Source organism: Ovis canadensis, chromosome 1 (genome assembly GCF_042477335.2).
Source record: "Ovis canadensis isolate MfBH-ARS-UI-01 breed Bighorn chromosome 1, ARS-UI_OviCan_v2, whole genome shotgun sequence".
Taxonomy (NCBI): domain Eukaryota; kingdom Metazoa; phylum Chordata; class Mammalia; order Artiodactyla; family Bovidae; genus Ovis; species Ovis canadensis.
The window spans coordinates 250,778,429-250,800,688 of record NC_091245.1 but is presented as its reverse complement, the minus strand read 5'-3'; the positions used below and the strand labels follow the sequence as shown (position 1 = coordinate 250,800,688).

The following is a 22,260-nucleotide window of genomic DNA, read 5'->3' as shown; positions in this document are numbered from 1 at the left end:
GAGGGAAATCTACACCCTGACTTAGAATTTCCTGGTAAAGACCCAAAGTGTTTTCTCTCTATGGGAATAGCTAGTTTTTGCTTTACATGTATCAAGCTTCTGAAACTTAGTGGTTGAAAACAGCAGCCTCCATATTTGCTGTGACCTGGGGGTTTGCCACACAGTTCTTGTAGTCTGGGTTGACTCTTGATCTACGGGTGGTGTGGCTGGACTAAAAGGTCTGAGATGGCTTTGCTCACATGTATGGTGACTGGCAGGCAACCTGGTTGTTTAAGAGAGCCTCAGCCGGGAGTGCTTGCCTTGGCCCCATGTGGTCTCATCCTCCAGCAGCTCGCCTGGGTGTCTTCACACCGTGGTCTCGGTGTTCTAAAAGCAGCCGGGGAAAGACAGGCCCTAATGCATAAGTGCTATTCATGTCTCTGTTTGCAGCTTGTCTGCGAAGCTTAGCTTTTGGCTTGTGGCCAAAGCATAGACCTTGTCCAAGCTTAGAGTCGGTCTGGGAGGAGATTTCCCAAAGCCATGAATACAGAAAAGCATGAACAAACAAACTGGGGGCCGTCACTGCAACAAATCAAACCTGCCTATAAGTCTGAGATTCAGCTTAGCAAAAGCAGTTGTTTCTACCTGACGCCCAGCTGAAGATGACCCTGAACCACATTGTGATCTGTCCTCGTGTGATGGCAGTGTTGGGAAAACCATAGACAGCCTCCTCAGCCGCTCTAGCAGCCTCATCTGCCAGTGAAGGGGGTGATAAGTCTCCCAAGAGGCTGGAGGCAGGAAGTGGTTGAAGGGCCAGACCCGGCCTAGCACCAGAAGAAAGTTCCTGCCTCACACATGCAAGTGCAGAGCAACCAAGAGGCGAGTCTGGTCTTCCAGCTGCAGAGGCAAGAGACACCATCAAGCTCAGAAATTGGGGGTGGGTGGATTCCCCAGGCAGCAAGGTTTGCATTGCACAGTGAGATGCTGAAGATAGCATTTGAGCTGGAGTGACAGAGCGATGAATGGGGACAAGAACATGCGACCATTTCAATACTCATGTAGCTGGAGGAACCAACAAACTGGCTAAGAAACTATCCTATTTCTCAAGAGGAGGGAGGAAGCAGTAGAATGAACAGATGGAGATGAGTAGGGGGGACTTCCCTGCTGGTCCTGTGGTTAAGAATCTGCCTTGCAATGCAGGAGACATGGGGACACGGGTTCAATCCCTGGTGGGGGAACTAAGATTCCCACGTACCGAGAAGCAACCAAGCCCGTGCTCCTCGGACCACATGCCACTACCAGAGAGCCTGTATACCGCAACGAAAGATCTCGTGTGCCACAACTAAGACCTGATGCAGCCAAATTAAAACTGAAGAAGAAAATGAGTAGGTAACAAAGCTAGTGGCATCATTTTCTTGAATACCTACCGTACACTGAGATTACACTTATTTAGCCTTTGATTCAGTCCTCACAACATAATTAGTCCCAACTTACAGATGAGGATACTGAGTCTGAGAGAGGTTAAGTAACTTGGCCCATGGTCACCAAGCTTGGGGTTCTGACCCAGGTCTGTGCAGCTCCAGAGTGCTGAGGACTTCATCTGCACATGCTGCAGAGGTGGTCCCCACACAAAAAGCAGAGCTGCAGGACCCTCCTAACAGAATTCTGACAGACCCTAGAGGCCATATGCCAAGGAGGAACACTTGAAGATGTTTATGTAAAGGAAAAGGAGCTATTCCAAATGTAGTATTAGGCTCAAAAGAAGGCAATAACATAACAGAAGGGAGAGGAAGAAATGAAGGAGAGCTCTAACGTATTTATTGTTGGGGGTACAGGGACACCCACCCAAAGAAGGTATTTGCTCTGAACCTTCTCCTTGTTCTGTGATCTAATCTCTACGCACACACCCTACTCACCTTCCCTGAATTAAAAGGATCCCCTTCTAAGAGGATCATTATAAAGTAAACACATCTAATTGGGAATGACTGAGAGAGCGAGATGGATGTGAGAGTTGGACTGTGAAGAAGGCTGAGCGCCAAAGAATTGATGCTTTTGAACTGTGGTGTTGGAGAAGATTCTTGAGAGTCCCTTGGACTGCACGGAGATCCAACCAGTCCATTCTGAAGGAGATCAACCCTGGGATTTCTTTGGAAGGAATGATGCTAAAGCTGAAACTCCAGTACTTTGGCCACCTCATGGGAAGAGTTGACTCATTGGAAAAGACTCTGATGCTGGGAGGGATTGGGGGCAGGAGGAGAAGCGGACGACCGAGGATGAGATGGCTGGATGGCATCACGGACTCGATGGACGTAAGTCTGAGTGAACTCCGGGAGATGGTGATGGACAGGGAGGCCTGGCGTGCTGCGATTCATGGGGTCGCAAAGAGTCGGACACGACTGAGCGACTGAACTGAACTGAACTGAACTGAACTGAAAGAGTGAGACGTTCTGAAATCCACAGGCTAGTGAGCCAGAAGCAGTGAGCCGTCCTTGGGTAGCTAAGATGCTGGCACGTGCCGAGAGCCAACCTCTTCTGTATACATACATGGGTGGCAGCTAGAGTCAGCATGCAGACGTGTGGGGCTGACACTGAAAGGCAGCAGAAAGAGCTTTAGAGGCACACCTCTTGTTTCATATCTGTCATCACCACTTAAGAACCTCATGCCCTTTCTAACATGTATACTATCATGTAAGAATTGAATCGCCAGTCTATGTCTGACGCAGGATACAGCATGCTTGGGGCTGGTGCATGGGGATGACCCACAGAGATGTTATGGGGAGGGAAGTGGGAGGGGGGTTCATGTTTGGGAACGCCTGTAAGAATTAAAGATTTTAAAATTAAAAAAATAAAAAAATAAAAAAAATTTTAAAAAAAGAACCTCATGCCCTTAAGGTTAGGTTTTCCGCTATTGGTTCGAAATCGCCAAGCCTGTCCCCAGAGCATGTCATGGGAAACCCAAGGGAATGGATGGTTTTGAGCAGGTAAAAGCTCCTGGTTCCTGGAGCAAAGGTTGGAGGCTGCCCCGGGGAGGCTGCTGTGAGGGAATGCTGACATTCCGCCCAGGTCAGGTATGATTTGGAAATACTGCCCAGTGTTTGCAGCTGAATGGCGGCGCCTTCTATGCTCATCCCTTGGGGGCTTGGTCGGGCCACCGAGCCTGTCCCAGGTGAGGGGTGGAGAGGCTGTGACTTGGATTTGGCTTAGGTTGTTTTCTTTTGCGGCAGGGTGAGTGGGGTCAGTTACTGTTGAACCAGCAGATGAGTATTACCAAGGTCTCCCTCAAGGTCAAGGATACGAGAGAATGGACTGTGATGCCTCCCAGACACCCCAGGCAAGGAACTCTGCAGCCTGGATCAGGGAGCCACTCAGACTTGATGCTTTACCTCTGAGAATGGGGTTTGTTTACAGGAGGGCTTCAGCCTCTTTGTTGCCTCAGGAGGGCAAAACTGTAGGCTGCACGTCAGTGGGCCCACATCCTGTCTCATTGTGATCTCAGCCACCTCAGGGGTTCAGTGCAGAAGCCCTGGCCTTGGGCCCCTCACCAAATGCAGATTCTGGTGAGCTGTCTTCAGGGTCTGTGGGTGTCCTTGCAAACACCCCCAGGTGGAGGCCACAGGGAGTTTCAGTTTTGGAAAGAGCAAACATTTATTTGGAGTCCTAAGTATGTTAAATCCTGATGGGATCAGCCAGGGTAATGTGTTGTTTTAGCCAGAGATGTCAGAGAGCTCCTGAGGCTGTTGAGTCCCTACCAGGACAAGGAAGTGGGTGTCCCCAGGAGGACAGATTATCTTGGGACATGAAGCACTGGTCCCTGGAAAGGAGTGGGGACTAACGGGACAGAAGCAGTGCTCAGGTGAAGGTGTAAATTGGGATTTGTTTGTTAACAGGTTTGCTGGATGCTGGACATACAGGCTCATTTGTGAGGTACAGTGTATTTTCATCCGTCTTTTAGCCGGTGTTGTCCTGTGGTAGAAGATCTGACAGGTCCCTTAAAGGAATGGTTCTCAAACTCCCCTGTAGGGCCTTGGGTGTGCTGGTAAGGTGAGTGGCGGCGGTGGGGGGGTGGGGGGGAACCAGTAACAGACCCCAGGGCTCTGGCTTCTGCCTCATTCCCTGCATAGTTTCTTAAAAATCCAACCTTATTGAGATATAATTCACATACAACTCACCCAAAGTGTATAATTCAGTAGCTTTTAATATATTCATGGAGTTGTGTGACCCTCACCATATTAGCAGGTGAGCTTTTATCTGATTGATTTTCTATTGTATTTGAAGGAGAAAAAGATTCTGCTGCTAAAATCAAGTTTGAAATAATGGTTATAATCTTGCTGTGGTTAAGAACCTTTTCTGAAGAGGCTGTGATTTTTCAAGTTCTATTTTAAACCTCAATGAGAACCAGAAAATAAATTTGGTATCTAAGAGGTGGGCTAAATACCCATAGCAACCATTCCCTTTTTCTCACAGAATGGACATTTAGAGCCACATTTGGCATTTTTGTGAAGTCCTTTTGCACAGTCCTAACATGGTCAGGGAGAAGGAAATGGCAACCCACTCCAGTGTTCTTGCCTGGAGAATCCCAGGGACGGGGGAGCCTGGTGAGCTGCCGTCTATGCGGTCGCACACAACTGAAGAGTCGGACACAGTCGGACACAACTGAAGCCACTTAGCAGCAACATGGTCAGAGGAAATTAGAATGGTGGGTGGGGCTGCGAGATGACCCATGGATGCAGCTGAAATGGGCCCAGTGGTCCAGGTCGCGGGGGAGGTCTCTAATTAGCTTATGGGGCTGCTTGATGTAGGAACATATCTTAGACATAGCCCAGCCATCCCTAAAGGTGTTAAAGTGGAGCATGAGGCAGTGATTGATGTTCAGGTTAATTATTGAGATCAAAGACGCAGGGTCATCATAGCAAAGTGTTCATCAGAAATGGTTGAAGAAGTTGGGGGTCAGAATGGGGTGTTCATTTCCCTGTCCTTGTAAAGACTGCTTGGATCTGGCATATACTATAAGGGCTCAATAAACATCCTGTCCGTTTTCTTTGCAAAGGCCATGCCATAAAATCTCCTTGCCTGTTGAGATCAGATAAACGAAGCCTTCCTGAACTGTTTCCGCTCATTAATTTGAAGGGTACCTTCTCAGCCAGGCTGATTTGGGGGCAAAGACATCAGCAACAGCGCTCAATTGTTCTCTGACCAGGATTCGCACTGCCCTGCTGGAGAACGGGGCTGATCAGATTCTTTTCAGTTGACAAACTTGGTTTTCTGCCTCAGAAACATGTTTCTTGCCTCTCCTCTCTTCGCAGGACATGTTCCTGATCTGAGATGAAACCATGAAGAGAAGATAAAATAAACAATAATGCTTTTCCGCAATCGCTTCATGCTGCTGCTGGCCCTGGCTGCACTGCTGGCCTTCGTGAGCCTCAGCCTGCAGTTCTGTGAGTGTGGGTATGCGTGCTCGGAGGGTAAGGGGGCTTCTCTCTGGAGCAGAAGCCCCCACGGGAAGGAAACACATAGGTCCCAAAGCCTTCGTTCTTTTTTTTCTTTCACCTTTTTTTTTAATTGAAATATAGTTGATTTACAATGCTGTTAATTCCTGTTATACAGCAAAGTGATTCAGTTATACGTATATATATATGTGTGTGTGTGCTGTGCTTAGTTGCTCAGTCGTGTCCAGCTCTTTGCGACCCCATGAACTGTAGCCTGCCAGGCTCCTCTATCCATGGGGATTCTCCAGGCAAGAATACTGGAGTGGGTTGCCATGCCCTTCTCCAGGGGATCTTCCCAACCCAGAGATCCAAAAAGATTCCAAAATTATCCAAAAATAATTCCATTATTTTTTAATTGGTGGGTAATTGCTTTACAGTTAGTTTGTGCTGTACAGCATCATGAATCAGCTATAAGTATACATATATCCCCTCTCTCTTGAGCCTTCCTCCCACCTACCCCCCATCCCACACTTTAGGTCATTACCTGTGTTCTTTAAATAAACAGTGAGGTTTCAAACAACTCAGTCTTTTTAGTGTTGGTGCTAGAGGTGGGTGGGTGTACATCTTTGCTTGTGAGGAACAAGAGCAATCACTTGGCCTCATGACATACTTTTGGCTTCTCCCTAGATTCCTCAACTGCCTGGTTATTCCTGGATCCTTAGTTCAGGTTCCCAAGGTATAGACAGTGAGTGGTCAGCTTGTCTCCTCATGCTGGGCCACACAGCAGAGGTGCTTGGCTTGGGGGCTGAGTGTCCCATTATCAGAGAGGGTGGAGTGGTTAGGTCCCAGTACCAAACTGGGCAGCAGGGACTGTGCATTGGGAAGTCTGGAGTGGCAAGACAGCAGCGTGGCTGAGGAGGCCGGTCCACAGGCCTCACCACCTGCCCTCGGCCCATGCCTGGGGACCTGTGCTCAGGCTGAGCCCCAAATCTATAACCCCTACTACTCCCTAAGGGTGGTGGTCCTCAAACACAGATCCAACCAGGCACTTCCTTGGTTGTAACCCTTCAGCAGTGGGTCTCTGAGAGGCACCTTAGCCTTTCTGGGACCCCTGTCTCACCTTGAACTCTGCACCACAGCCTTGCTGCTGAGTGGCTTGGCATTCTCTGCACATCCAGGCTGCTCTGTGTGCCTGGAGCCAGTCTGTCTGCCTGGACTGTTCTCCTCAACTCCCTTCTATCTGCCTCCCATCCTATCCTCTCCTCCACATGGTTCATTCACCCCTTTATCCTTCAGGAAGCTTCCATCACTCCCCACCTGGGTATGGGCTTCTTGGTTGTACATCTGGGGTGCTCTGAACCTGCCCCACTCCTTGCACTAGCCATGAAGTGAAGTGAAAGTCGCTCAGTTGTGTCCGAGTCTTTGAGACCTCCCCCTGTAGCCAGCCAGTCTCCTCTTCCACAGGATTCTCCAGGCAAGAACACTGGAGTGGGGTGCCTTTCCCTTCTCCAGGGAATCTTCCCAACCCAGGGATTGAACCCAAGTCTCGTGCATTGCATGTGGATTCTTTACCATCTGAGCTACCAGGAAAGCCTTGCAATGTCATAATTTTTCGGTTCTGTGTCTTTTCCTTCTACAAGACTGGCTGCTCTTTGAGAACAGGGCCCATTTCCGCTTCCCTCTTTATCACAGGAACCAGCCCTGCCAACCACATAGGAGGTGCCTCAGGAGTGTTTCAGTGAATGAATGAATCTACACCTGCTCTGGAAAGCAGGTGAACCCTATTTCTCTATCCTTCTGGTGCTGTGTACTTGTAAGCCAAGAAAATATCTGTGTGATGCTGGTAATTGTATTTTTGCTGCTGCCTACCTACCCTCCACTTTCCTCCTCACCCCGGCGGGTGGGAAGCAAGTGCTTGGCCCTCATCACAGCTTAGGATATCTCTGGGAGGGGGTGGCATTGTGTCACACTCTGCATGATGGGAGGAAGGGCAGGTGGCCAGAGAGGGGCGATGTTCTGAGTGTGCTGAGGGACATGGGAAAGACTTGGCGTTCAGAATGAGTGGTTTGAAGGGAGGAGGCTTTGAGCAAATTTCCTGCCTCCCCTCTGATTTGTGACATATTCCACACACACATCTAGTGCATACGACAGGCACTTCTAATAGTAAAGAGAAATAAAATGCTCACTTTATCCTTCCAGAATAGGAAAATAGGTTAAGAGAAGGTGGGCATAAGAAGTTTAAAGATACTCTAGATGGTTAATGAACTATATATTAAAAAAATCTTTTCCAGAGAGTGTTTGGAATTAGTCGTTTGTTTGTGGCTTTTCGTTAAAAATTTTCCATCCTTTGCTTGTAGGATGTTTCAGTCAACCTTGGTTCCTAGTTTGAGACACTGATAGGTTCTGAGACGTGAGTGTGGGTTGCTTGTGTTTGCTGCGTCTCTCTTGCATGAGGTGGTTTCCACGTCACTGAATTGGCCTGTGTGTTTTGCTTATATAACTCCTCTGAAAGTACCTTCTGTTTTAGGAGAGGCAATTTTCAGCCGTACTTATTTTAGGGAAAAATTTTCAGGATAAATTGGCCAGCCTGGGTCTGAGGTCTTTATTCTTCAATGCGTTGGGAGTTTGGAGAGATATTAAGATATGGACCTTCTTACTGCTCTTCTGCTTCTAGGTAAACTGTAACTTTGGAATTTAACAATTTTTGTGAAAATTGAGTTAAATTGCTTTATTTATTTAACCACTTTATTGGTTGCTAATTATTATGTTTTAAGAAACTGGACTAATTCATAATACAAAGATGTCTGCTTAAGTAACACTTACATTTTCATTCTTACCCTAAAATATATGGACTTTTTTTCTTTTCTATTTCTTTTGACTAATTTTTGAATATCAGATTAGCACATATAATTGTTTCAGGTAATACATTTGAGACAGTCAAATGGAACTTGGCTTTCTTATGTTTTAAGTAAATAATATAATTTTGTTTTCTATGATTGTGTATTTTATTTAGACACTTTGGCAGTTTCATTTTTCTCATGCTTTGAATATGAGAAAGTTATGACCCAGGTTACAATGAAAAAATCAAGTTGCTTAAATACGTGTTTCATCCTCTCGGTACAGAAAGTGTGTATGTGTACTAACATATATTTATTAAGTGCTTATGTATGCTGGAGATTTTTCTACACTATTGGGGTGGAGATGGTTGGGAGAGGATACAAAAAAGATTAAAGTACAGTTTGTAGTTTCTCAAAATATGTTTATTTTAAATGATAATAATGACTCACTTTATGCTAATAAGCATTAATAAGAATCATTCATTTTGTATTTTCAAGTCCTTGATGTTTTTGAGTTTGGAAATACAGTGATTCTGAAATTCCTGATAATCGAAGGAAGGGAACAAGTCAGGCATAAATTTCATTAGTTATTCTAGTTAAAATAAGTATAAGTGGGAAAATAACTTCTCAGATTGCGGGACTCCTTCAATGTGACAGGAAAAGGGTTATGAAGACTTGTGGATGGTTCCTTATTTTGCTGCTTTTTCTGCTCGCCTGTAATCGTCTATTTTCCTGCTTCAACCCTTTCGTTCATGCTCATTTTGTGCTCATTTTACCGCCTTCCAAGCAGTCCCAAAGTGGCAGCGTGGCCCGAGCCCGGCTCCCAGACCCTGAAACCACAGCCTTGGGGTTGAATGCTGCTCGGCCACTTAGCTGTGGTGTGCCTTCAGCAGGCGTGGCCTCCTGGAGCCTCTGTTTCTTATTGCATAAAATGAAGTTCACTGTTGCTGCTTTGAGACATTGGTGTGAGAAGGGAGATTTTGTGGGAGAACCTTTGGCTCGGGAAGCTCAGTCAGTGTAAACAGTACAGAGTCCTGTCACAATGCTTCCTCAGAAGCCAGGGCTCTTGGTATCCCAAGCGCTGCTTCGGCCATTGCGGAGAGAGCTTTTGAAGCAGTGTGTGTGTGTTTGTGTTAGTCACTCAGTTGTGTCCAATTCTTTGTGACCCCATGGACTGTAGCCCGCCAGGCTTCTCTCTTCATGGAATTCTCCAGGCAAGAATACTGGAGTGGGTAGCCATTCCCTTCTCCAGGGGATCTTCCCAACCCAGGGATCAAACTGGGGTCTCCTGCATTGCAGCAGATTCTTTACCATCTGAGCCACCAGGGAAGCCCCTTTGAAATAATATATCGTGCATTTCTTTCTTTTAAATCACAGTTCATCGGCCATGATAGGGGGTCAGTCTACACTGGTCATGGTATCTTGGGCAGGGCCCTGGTGGACCAGAGCAGGTTTCTAAGGGAAATGTCCATGGTGGACTGGAAACTCAGCTTCCCAGGTAGAAGGGGGCGGTTAACCTGCCAAAGTGAAGTTGTCTTCAGTATCTGAAGAGCTCTTATCTCTATCCAGTATCTGTAAGAGGAGTCAGCCCAGCTCTGTGTGGCCTGGTGACCCGAGACATATTTCAGTTCAGCGGCAGGTGAAGCTTCCTGACTGTCACGTCAGGTGGAGGTGGACTGGCAGGATGCACACCCTGGAGCATCGCTCTGTGAAGAATAGAACAGCAGGCAGGTCACAGGGCCTGATCCCATTTAAAGCCTTCTCAGACTCTGAGGTTTGGGGAATTTTATCATTCCTTGTTGACCCAGGACCTTGAATTGGCATAGCGCTGTCCTTCAGCAAACATTCCACTGTGTGCTGGGCCCTTGGGGTTTCATCTCTCAAGGGCCAAAGGAGCTGTCTGTCTAGTGAAGGAGAACCCTGAGCAGATACTTGGCACTCAAGGTACAGCGTGCTCAGACAGGAAAGAAGTAGCCCCCCCAGGAGCTGGGAAAGAATGTGGACTCTGGAGCCAGACTGCCTGATCGAGTCCCTGCCCTGCCACTTACCAACTGTGTGAGCTCAGGCATGTTTGCTACCCTCTCCATGCCTCATCTGTAAACTGGGGAGGGGGACAATGAGAATTTCTGTTTCATCGGGTTGGTGAAGGATATTTTATAATATACCTAGAACAGTTCCTGGCACATAGTGATCACTATATGCATGCTTGTTAAATAAAATGGTTGAGATGAATTATGGTAGGGTGACATGGGAGGATGGAGGACAAGAAGCCAGCCACGTAGGAGGTCAGGGAAGACTCCCTCCCAGGGGAGGTGACATCCGAGCTCCAGCCTTGAGGGGTGAGTTAGAGTTGTCCATGAGGAAGCTGGGAAGGGCGTTCCTGGCAGATGGAGGCAGGTGTGCAGAGCAAGAGACAGCAGGGCCAGGTTAGTCACCTGTGTGTACTCTGAAGGTGGACTATGCCAGGGCCACCTACATCACCATGTTATACCTTGAAGATACTAGAGCTCCTGAAGCAGGAGGACAGCATGCCATCAGATTCGTTTCTGGGAAAGGCTGTAATCTGGTACAACGTTTGCCAAAGAGTGGTCTCCTGAGCCCCTTGATTAGAGTAGCCCTGCTAGTTTGTTAAAGTGTATGTTCCAAAAACAAAGAAGGGCAGATCTGTGCCCCTCCCCAGGGAGTCAGAACTGTGGTTTCCCCTGGGGATGCTAATGTACACAGAAGTTGGGTGCTGCCCATTCAGAGGCTGGTGGGAGGGTAATGCTTAGAGAACTCAGAGGCTACATCCCCGCTCCAGTTGAAGGCTGAGGATGGCTCTGATGAAGGTGTCGGGCCCCAAAGGAAGGAACAGAGCTGAGAGCATCAGATGATGCTGCAGACTTAGAGCTGATCTGGGGTGCAGTGCAACCAGGGTGGAGAGAGAGGGGAGTGTGACTCGGAGGTCTCATAGGCTGCCCCCGTTCATGCGTCCACGCTGTCACTCACACAGTCCCTTCTCCACCTGGGTTGAGTGTGCCAAAGGCTGAAGGAAGTACCCAGAACACGGTCTGGGAGGTCAGCCATGTGGGGCCGATGTCCCCCAAGTCTGGATGAAGAGGCTGGGGAAGAGTGCTCTGAGCAAAGAGAAGCAGGCAGCTGGATGGGCTGATGGGGAACAGGGGAAGAGCTGGGGAGTTGGTGAGGTGCATCAGGGCCGTTGGGGGTACCAACGGGCACAGTGGGTGCAGGTCCTACCAGAGATGATTCCAGGGCCTGAGCCCAAGAGGAAGCCCGTCGGAGCCCCTGTTTGCAGACCTTGTGTCCAGCATTCCCTGCTCTCCCTGGAGCCCATGGAGGCTACTCCAGTCCCACAGCCTGTGGGCTTGTATTTTTTGGCCCAAGCAATGTTTTCACTTTGGAAAATTTATTTACCAATGTTTTTAAACTAGGCAATTTCACGTAAACTTCTAGCCCCTCTTTTAAGAAGCAGACTGTCCACAAGCCATGGCCCACAGTCCTTTGCAGGGACCTCAGCTGCAGCCGGCTGCAATCTGAGTAGGGGTGGCAAGAGCACCATGCTGAGCCCTGCCAGCTCCGGAGTTTGTGCTCCGTGTGCCTGCAGAGGGGAAGGACAGGGCGAAGGTGAAATGTGGGCAGATGGAGGAGGAGAGGCCATGAAGGAGACAGGGCAGCAGCAGGGAGGGGGGCTCCGAAGCCAAGGGGCTGGCAACCTGCCCCAGGTTCTCAGGTGGGCAGCCCAGGAACCCCAGCCTAGCCAGCTTTCATGCATGTGCAATGTGTGTGCAAGTGGTGTGTGTGTGTCAGTGGTGTGTTTATATGATGTGTGTAAGCAGTGTGTGTGTCACTGGTATGTATATGATGATGTGTATGCTGTTTGTGAATGTGTAAGTGATATGTGTTTGATATGCATGCAAGGGGTGTGTGTATGTGATGTGTGTGGTGTGTTTAAGTGGTGTGTGTATGTATAAGTGGGCTTCCTGGGTGGTTCAGTGGGTAAAGAATCTGCCTGCAATGCAGGAGACACAGGAGACGCAGGTTCAATTCCTGGGTCAGGAAGATCCCCTGGAGAAGGAAAATGGCAACCCACTTCAGTATTCTTGCCTGGAGAATCCCATGGACAGAGGAGCCTGGCAGACTACAGTCCATGGGGTCACAAAGAGTCAGCCACGACTGAAGCAAATGAACACAGTATGTATGTGATGTGGGTGTGTATGTGTGGGGTGTGTATAAGTTGTGTGTGTATGTGTGAGGTGTGTAGGTGTGCGGTGTATATAAGTGGTGTGGAGGGGGTATGTGTGCTGTGTGTATGTATAGTGTGTTTTTATGTCTGGGGTGTGTATAACTGGTGTGTGCGTATGTGCTGTGTGTATAAGTGCTGTGTACGTGTGGGGTGTGTGTAAGTGGCATGTATGTATGTGTGGTATGTTTATGTGTGGTGTGTCTATAAGTGGGCTGTGTGCAGGCACATGTCCAGTAGCTTCCCTGGCACCTTCCTTCCCTGCATAGCCATCATTTTCCTGTGTCCTCCAGCCCGCATGTCCCCTCTCTCATGCTGCTTTGGGTCTGTTGTCTTCTAGCAAAGGGCAGAGCCAAGCTTGGTAGAACAGTGTGTAAATTAAAAGAAAATTGCCTCTTGAGCAAGAGAGCGAGGAACCCCTGCAAAGTGCCAGGTGTTGTGACACTCACCTCGGTCCACTCACCCTGGTTTTAGCCTCAGCCCACTCTTCGAGGGTGGCAGTTGGCATTTGCAGCTCCTATTCTTTGTGGGCCCTTCTGCAGGGCCTTGGCATGTGGTGGTGGGATTTTGCTGAGGCCCAAATATGCATTGGGAACATTTCATGCAAAGATGGGCTCGATAAAGGACAGAAATGGCATGGACCTAACAGAAGCAGAAGATATTAAGAAGAGGTGGCAAGAATACACAGAAAAACTGTACAAAAAAGATCTTCACGACCAAGACAATCACGATGGTACAATTGCCCACCTAGAGCCAGACATCCTGGAATGTGAAGTCAAGTGGGCCTTAGAAAGCATCACTATGAACAAAGCTAGTGGAGGTGATGGAATTCCAGTTGAGCCATGTCAAATCCTGGACGATGATGCTGTGAAAGTGCTGCACTCAATATGCCAGCAAATTTGGAAAACTCAGCAGTGGCCACAGAGTCGACTGGAAAAGGTCAGTTTTCATTCCAATCCCAAAGAAAGGCAATGCAAAGAATGCTCAAACTACCACACAGTTGCACTCATCTCACATGCTAGTAAAGTAATGCTCAAAATTCTCCAAGCCAGGCTTCAGCAATACATGAACCGTGAACTTCCAGATGTTCAAGCTGCTTTTACAAAAGGCAGAGGAACCAGAGATCAAATTGCCAACATCCGCTGGATCATGGAAAAAGCAAGAGAGTTCCAGAAAAACATCTATTTCTGCTTTATTAACTATGCCAAAGCCTTTGACTATGTGGATCACAATAAACTATGGAAAATTCTGAAAGAGATAAGAATACCAGACCACCTGACCTGCCTCTTGAGAAGCCTATATGCAGGTCAGAAAGCAACAGTTAGATCTGGACATGGAACAACAGATTGGTTCCAAAAAGGAAAAGGAGTACGTCAAGGCTGTATGTTGTCACCCTGCTTATTTAACTTATATGCAGAGTACATCATGACAAATCCTGGACTGGAAGAAACACAAGCTGGAATCAAGATTGCCGGGAGAAATATCAATAACCTCAGATATGCAGATGACACCACCCTTATGGCAGAAAGCGAAGAGGAACTAAAAAGCCTCTTGATGAAAGTGAAAGAGGAGAGTGAAAATTGGCTTAAAGCTCAACATTCAGAAAACGAAGATCATGGCATCTGGTCCCATCACTTCATGGGAAGTAGATGGGGAAACAGTGGAAACAGTGTCAGACTTTATTTTTGGGGGGCTCCAAAATCACTGCAGATGGTGACTGCAGCCATGAAATTAAAAGACGCTTACTCCTTGGAAGAAACTTTATGAACAACCTAGATAGCATATTGAAAAGCAGAGACATTAGTTTGCCAACAAAGGTCCATCTAGTCAAGGCTATGGTTTTTCCTGTGGTCATGTATGGATGTGAGAATTGGACTGTGAAGAAAGCTGAGCACTGAAGAATTGATGCTTTTGGACTGTGGTGTTGGAGCAGACTCTTGAGAGTCCCTTGGACTGCAAGGAGATCCAACCAATACATTCTGAAGGAGATCAGCCCTGGGATCTCTTTGGAAGGAATGATGCTAAAGCTGAAGCTCCAGTACTTTGGCCACCTCATGCAAAGAGTTGACTCATTGGAAAAGACTTTGATGCTGGGAGAGATTGGGGACAGGAGGAAAAGGGGACGACAGAGGATGAGATGGCTGGATGGCATCACTGACTCGATGGATGTGTCTGAGTGAACTCTGGGAGTTGGTGATGGACAGCGGGGCCTAATGTGCTGCGATTCTTGGGGTCGCAAAGAGTCAGACATGACTGAGCGACTGAATTGAACTGAAATACGCATAATCGTAACAGCAAGCAGGCTCCTGGTCCTAGTCTTATGTCCTGACCTCAAGCTGGGGGACTTTGTCATTCTCTTTTCTCTGTCTGATGTACATGTTATGGAGCAAAACAAGTGTCTGAATGATGTGCGTCAATTTGGGGATTCATGAAGGTCTTAATATGTTTTGGAGGCAAAAGGTTGGGGATGCAACCCTTAGAATGCCATGGCTCTAATGTATTTTATATTTTAAAATCACAATAAGTTTCCTCCAGGGTTTTTATTTTGGTGAGTTGAAGTCGAAAAAGATGAGAAATTTAAAATTAGGGCTTGCATTTTTAATCTTTGGGTTCTTAGTTTCTAAGTAGAATTTTTATTTAGTATTTCTTAAATTAATCATGATCATTTTCTTGGAGATTTATTTTGTTTGATTTTTAAATCTTTATTTATTTATTTATTTATTTATCTTTGGCTGTGTTGTGTCTTTGTTATTGTGCGGACTTTTCTCTAGTTGCACCAAGTAGGAGCTATTCCTTGTCACAGCGTGCGGGCTTCTCATTGAGGTGGCTTCTCTCACTGTGGAGCACAGGCCCTAGGGTGCGTGGGCTCTGTAGTTGCACCTCCTGGGCTCTAGAGCACACGCTCAGTAGCTGTGGTACACTGGCTTAGTTGCTCCACAGCATGTGGGATCTTCCAGGATCAGGGATCAAACCTGTGTCTCCTATATTGCCAGGCAGATTCTTTACCACTGAGCCACCAGGGAAGCCGCTTGTTTGATTTCTGAGAATTTTCAATTTAGTTTTTCTTTGAATGTTTTGTGTGTAACTGCCACATAGAGTTAAATATCTTTGGGTAGAAAAAAAGTTCTGTAGATAAGTGACAAAGTTAAGCTAGACAAATCAGTGTCTTAAGTTCATGTCATACTTATTTTGGAGGAGGTATGTACCAGGTGGGCCCTTCCATGAACTAAAAATGGGACACATTTATGTCTGTGGATCATTTCTAGTTTTCTTCCAGGGTAAAGACATTGTTTCTCTCTCTCTCCCTCTTTCTTCCTTCTTTCTTTCCCTCCTTCTTTGTTTCTGATCTTAGAGAGTTTCTCCTAAGAATAAACTGGAGGATAGAGATATATGCTCAAAGATGTTAGTTGCAGCCCTGCTTGTAGTAGGAAAAGGGGGTCAAGAGCCAAAATGTCCAGCAGGAAATACTCCTGCATCCATTATACCATATTTACATAGACATGTCAGTATTGACTTGAACGTTGTCCGTAATATATTAGCTAAAAAGACATGTGGTACCTTTATGTGAGTGTGTGTGTGTGTGTGTGTGTGTATGTGTGTGTAGTCAGCAGTATTGATTAAGAAGGTGAATCTCCCATTTTATTTTATTTTCTTGGTTTAATAAACATTTGTTCTGTTATTATATAGTTGAACAACCTCTACACACAAAATAATATGGTTTAAGAGTTTTTTGAGTTGGAAGGAATTTGGGTCTTAAAAGGTTTTGCAAGCCTATTTTCTGGAAATCATTTAAGTGGGCCTTTTTAAAGACCCTTGAAGAAAAAGAAAAATTGGTTCAAAAAAACCAGCAATTAAATTTCAAAATCAAACTATTTATAAAGATAGCAAGCCAAGAATTGGGGTAATTCCTCTTCTGTATTTCCTGCACTCAAAATCCACCCTGGGAAACAGAAGCCTTGTCTACAGGAAGACATGATGGAGCAAGCAGAATGAGGTGGTAAGGGCAACCACAGCTGGTGGCCTATCAAGTCTGGAACAGTGAGGCTGGTTGGAGTAGGGATGGGAATTGTAGGCAACACAAAGTTGGAGGCTAACTGAACTTGCATTGACACCAACGACATGAGTTTTCTCAGTAGCCTTTTAAGAATGGAGTGACTTGACCCTAGAGAACAGATTATACTTAGCAATGATACTTTTAAATATAACCACCCCTATTTCCCCATCCCCTAATGTGGCTTAGAGAGTTCATGATGGTCACAAACTAATACTACAGATAAAATATTTAACTTTTTGATCCAAGTTTTTCCTATCACCCTACACTTGAAAGGGATCTGATGAACACCAAGCTCCCAACTCTAACATCACTGCCTTACAAACCTAGGGCTAATAACTCCCCACTCACTTATCTAACGTTTGAATTCCATCAGTTTTAATTGACACCAGTGTAAGTACAACCATTTTGCATGAAGTTCAGTATTCTACAGATCCCAAAGCCTGAACCAGGAGCTTTATATGAACTTCAGTGGTACCATGGAGGCCAAGGCAATTTAATTTAGGTAAACCAGGATTTGATTCATTTGTCAGAACCCTCTTGCAATAGGTCTATTCACTTCTCTTAAAAATGGTGGCATTACTTTACTTTTTGCCTTTCAGAAGCAGCAGTTACACAAATGTAGTATTAGATTAAGCCTAAACGTGAGCCCTAGTCAAAAACTTCATTATTTTTCTGCATATGATCATGAGAAAGGATCAGGACACCCTTCACATTTCCGAGGAAAATCCAACTGAAAACATTGTCCCTGCGAAACTCCATAAAACTGCAGAGCATTGCATCACCCCAGTAAAGCTACAGGTCTCACCACATGCATCAACAAATCTACAGGGTTAAGTTTCTGCACTCCTCTTTTACAGAATTTTACACCTATTGTGCCAAACAGCATTTTAAACACAGACATATCAACTCCCTAATAAAAAAAACACAAAGGCATTTCCCTTATTAAAAGCAAGATACACCATCACTTCATATACACTTACATGTGTAAGTATAAGTAACTTCAATAAGTTCAAACATTATTGCACTTTAACTTTCATAATTTGACAGTGCATTCAATGAAGCAATCTGTAGGCACTAGTTTTAACAGACAAAAAAACACTTTTAAGCAGACAAGAACGCCCTAAATTGTTTATTAGGTAAGAACTTTACCAACATTACTTATGTTAGTGGTAGCGGTGGAGCTGGAGAGTATTGCGCCTTCTCCAAGCTGCAGGGCAAGAGCCTCCAGTAGTGTGGTGGAGCTTGTGGCCCTTGCCCAGGCCGCGGCTTCTTTCTGCCTGCAGACATCAGCCTCCACATCTCCCTGTGCTTGGGGACTGGTTTGGTGATCACTGAGTGTCAGGGTTTCTTCTGATAGCTTTATGGAGTGGATCAGTGAGGATAACCTCAAAAAATTTGTATGTAGACTCCACCAACCCAGTAGGAATTCAGGACCCTCAGGGCCCCACAGTGGCGGCCAGCGCGCCCCTCCGCAACAGACTGCAGGCTTCGAGCAAACCAGCTGGTTGACACCATGGTGGACAGACTTGCCATAGATGGCGCCCTTAGGAACTGGGCGTTTGCGGCCGCCGCGGCGCACAGGGATCCGGTATATGACAGCCTTGCTTGGCCTTGCAGCCCGCCTGCGCGCCTTGTCGGGCCGGGTGGGGCGCGGGCGCGGGGCGCGGTGCAGCGCTGAGAGCTGGCGGTACTGCCAGCAGCACGTCCGACTGCTTCCTCCACAGCTCCTGGATGTACTTGTAGGCGCCCGTGTCGGCTCACCCTGATGGCTGCCGCCTGATGGAAAGGATGAATCACCCATTTTAGAAGAGAGCAAGTTATCAGGACTCGTTAGTAAAACTAGAATGTGTTAGCAAAATGAGTCAGTGAATTCAGCAGAGTATGTGCCGATTGCCAAGACTGTAGGGAGAGAGACAAATAGGAGAGGAAGCTGCGGGAGTTGACCCTGGAGGAACAACTGAATAGAGGTGAGCCAGGGACCCAGTGGGAGCCTGCCTGGGCGGAGTTTGCACTGATCAGCTTGGGCCTCATTTCTCGTTGTCTTGGCAACAGGGCTCCAAGTTGACGACATTAATAAAAATAAAAAACAACTTGAAGTGAGATAAGTGGTAATCAGATGCACAGCCCTGTGATATTGGTAGCACTCTGCCTTGGGGGAAGGGGTTGAAGGGGGGAGGTTTTTGAGACTGATCAGAAACAAGGTCTTGAGGGGGACAGAATCTGAATCCTGAATAAGAAGGTGCAGTCAGGAATGCCCGCAGAGACATTGGAGCCATCTCACTGCGCTTCCTGCCAGGGTGGCCCCAGCACTGGATGCCTCACTGGGGCCCAGCAGAGCCGCTGCCCGGGATAGGAGAAGCAGGGACTCGGCCACAATGCAGGGCCCTCTCTGATTTATCTGGTTCTGGCTCCAGCATGATCTCTTGCCCTCTCAATCTCCTTCCTTCTTTTTCCTGTGTCAGCTAAGGGACTGGACCACACTGCCCTGTGGTTTGCTTTATGGGGAACTCGGAACTCAGCTCTGCCTCTCCCCAGCCCCAGATATCTACCAGAGGGTGAGATCAGTCTTCACAGTATCCAGATACCTTTAGGCACGAACCCCGCTGCAGCACATGCTCTCTCACTCAGGTGGCCTCTAAGACTCTCCCATCCGCCTGACCGCTCTTCTTTTTTGACTCTTTTTGTAGAAACAAATGACCAACCTTGACCCACTTTCCTGGGCTGTTGATTTGGTGACCTCAATGGGATATAGACCTTTGAGACACAAAAAACTTTTTGCTGCTGGGGAAGGGGCAACAATGTTCTTGAGCCACAGTGACCCTGTCACCATTCTCACTGGAGCAGGGACTGGAGCACCATTCATCTCCAGCAGGACTTCCAGCCACACACACTACAGCGTTCACTGTGGGTTCTCTGGGTGGTAGGAATATGCATGACTCACTTCTTTTTATACCTTAGTATTGGTGCCTATTTTAGGATGAGCACATGTCTATGTGAATTGTAATAATCCTTTTTCATTTTGTAAAATGAAAAAATCTCTACTCGAGGGTGTTGAAACTGGAAACCTGTTTCCAGGTGCATTGCGTTCTTAACCTGAGTCCATGGATGTCTGCGTTGTCTCACATGGTTTCAGAAGTGCTATGAACCCCCAGAAACCAACTCTAAAAGAGTGTACACAGTCCTTTTTCAGGGCTGAGGATCAATAGCTCTTACCAGATTCTCAAAGGTAAGGGAGAGAGAATCCAGGCCCTGAGGTGCTTGAGGATGGCTGGGGCTCTTTTCATAGCTCTTTTTGGGGATCTGTCTTGGATGTCTGTCTGATTTCTAGTTTCTGTCATGATTCAGAGTCTTTGGCACTTGCAGCATCTAACCCGAGGGACCCTGTTTGGTCACGGCCAGTTTGCAGTGGCCCCAGAGGAATGCAAGGAATGTTTCCTGGCCCCTCCAGGAGGCTGCAGCTGGGCTTGGGCTCAGGTCACAGTGGGACCCCTGCCCCTTGCACTCTGGCCACCCTTGGGGTTAGGTCTCAGATGTCAGAAGGGGGTCGGGCAGGGAGGAGATAAGAACTTGGAACAAACAGCCTAGGGCAGGAGCTGAGTCTTCAACCCTGTGAGCACCCCCACTCCCATTGTGGGGCTCTGGGGGTCTGGCTCTGGTTTTTTTTTGAGAATCACACACATTTTTATACTCAGTGCAGGCTAGAGAAAGAAAGAACATTAAAGACACGTTAGTGGATTAAGGAAGCCTAAGGGAATTATGGGAGTTGTCTGTTAGAGCAACTCCAGTAAAGAGAATTCAGGGCAACTAGCTGTTGAATAACCTACAACAGGAGGATGCTGAATCCACCAAAGAAAGATACCCCACATCCAAAGACAAAGGAGAAGCCTCAGCAAGACAGAAGGAGGGGCACAATCATGATAAAATCAAATCCTAAACCCACTGGGTTGGCAGCTCACAAACTGGAGAATGATAACACCAAAGAAGTTCTCCCACTGTTGTGAAAGTTCTGAGCCCCCACATCAGGCTTCCCAGCCCGGGGATCTGGCAAAGGGACTGGGAATACCCAGGGAATCAGACTTTGAAGTCCAGCGGGATTTGATTGCAGGACTTCCACAGGACTGGGGGAAACAGATTCCACTCTTGGGGGGCACAAACAAAATCTTGTGCACACCAGGACCCAAGGGAAAGGAACAGTGACCCCACGGGAGACTGAACCAGACCTACCTGCTGGTGTTGGAGGGTCTCCTGTGGAGGCGTGGGTTGGCAGTGGCTCACTGTGGGGACAGGGGCACTGGCAGCAGCAGTCCTGGAAGGTGCCCCTTGGTGTGAGCCCTCTTGGAGTTCACCATCAGCCCTACCATAGAGCCTTAGACTCCACAGCATGGTCGCCTCAGGCCAAACCACTAACAGGGAGAGTGCGCCACCCCCACCCCATCAGCAGACAACTGGATTAAAGTTTTACTGAACATGGTCCTGCCCATCAGAGCAAGACTCAGTGTTTTCCACCACCAGTCTTTCTCATCAGGAAGCTTGCACAAGCCTCTTATAGCCTCATTCACCAGAGGGAAGACAGAATAAGCAAGAACAACTACAGTCCCACAACCTGCAGAACAAAACCCACACAATCCGGAAAGTTAATCAAAATGAAAAGGCAGAGGGTTATCTCCCAGATGAAGGAACAAGATAAAACCCCAGAAAAACAGCTAAATGAAGTGGAGATAGGCAGTCTTCCAGAAAAAGAATTCAGAATAATGATAGTGACGTTGATCCAGAATCTCAGAAAAAGAATGGAGAAGATGCAAGAAATGTTTACCAATGAAAAACTAAGGAACAAACAGAGATGAATAATACACTAGAAGAATTAATAGCAGAGGAGCTGAGACAGAAGTTCTGGAAGACAGCATGGTGGAAATCAGTGCCACAAAATATAGAAAAAATAATGAAAAGAAACAAAGACGGTCTCTGGGACAACATAAAAACACGCCAACATTTGTATTTTAGGGGGCCCAGAAGGAAAAGAGAGAAAGGACCCGAGAAAATATTTAAAGAGTTAATAGCTGAAAACTTAACTAAAATGTGAAAGGAAATAGTTAGCCAAGTCCAGGAAGCACACAGTGTCCCAGCCATGATAAACCCAAGGAGGAACACATTGAGACACATAGTAATCAAATTGGCGCAAATTAAAGACAAAGAGAATTCAAGAACCTTTTGAGCTTTGGGGAGGAAGAAATTGCAGAAATCAGATGACAGGACTAGGGGTGTTTAACTTATAAAAAGGTACATTAAATAGTTGGGTGAGCTGAACTATTTAAGGGAATTATGGCTGCAGGGCTGACTCAGGACAGACTAGAGTGATGCAAGGGTGAAGTGACTGCAGTCCTTTAGGAAGGTGATCAGCCCAGGGCTGAGGTCCCAACAAGGGTGAAGCAGACTCTGGAGCTAGGAAGGTGAAAAGCAGGTGGTGGGGCCATACCTTGGCCCCACCAGGTTCTTTGCTGGTCCAGTCAGTGGTGAGACCTGTGGGGCAGCTGAACCCAGAGTGGTGGAGACGAGTCGGCCAACACTTGCCCACCTGCCCTGGGACACCTGTGGATCCTAGATACCTGACTTCAACCTGCCAGGGTGTCTGTATAATCAGAGGAAGAGTAGATAACTAAACAGCAGCAGGATAACTAAATGACTAGGGCAGGGATGGCAGGAGGCAGGGGTTCTGGAGTCACCTGA

General features: G+C 47.0%; 1 protein-coding gene and 1 pseudogene across 5 annotated transcripts in view; one reads left to right on the top strand and one right to left on the bottom strand.

Annotated features, from left to right (window-relative positions):
- Positions 1-22,260, top strand: part of PXYLP1 (2-phosphoxylose phosphatase 1) — an 88,480-nt gene that overhangs the window by 41,400 nt on the left and 24,820 nt on the right. For 3 of the 5 annotated variants that reach the window (XM_069563755.1, XM_069563740.1, XM_069563747.1), the window contains one exon: positions 5,283-5,414. The exons of the other annotated variants lie outside the window; for them this stretch is intronic. In XM_069563755.1, the coding sequence (XP_069419856.1) occupies positions 5,336-5,414 (79 nt within the window). In that variant the 5' untranslated portion in view covers positions 5,283-5,335. The remainder of the gene's footprint in view (positions 1-5,282; positions 5,415-22,260) is intronic. 5 annotated transcript variants of the gene reach the window in all.
- Positions 17,700-20,919, bottom strand: LOC138430195 (large ribosomal subunit protein eL15-like; annotated as a pseudogene).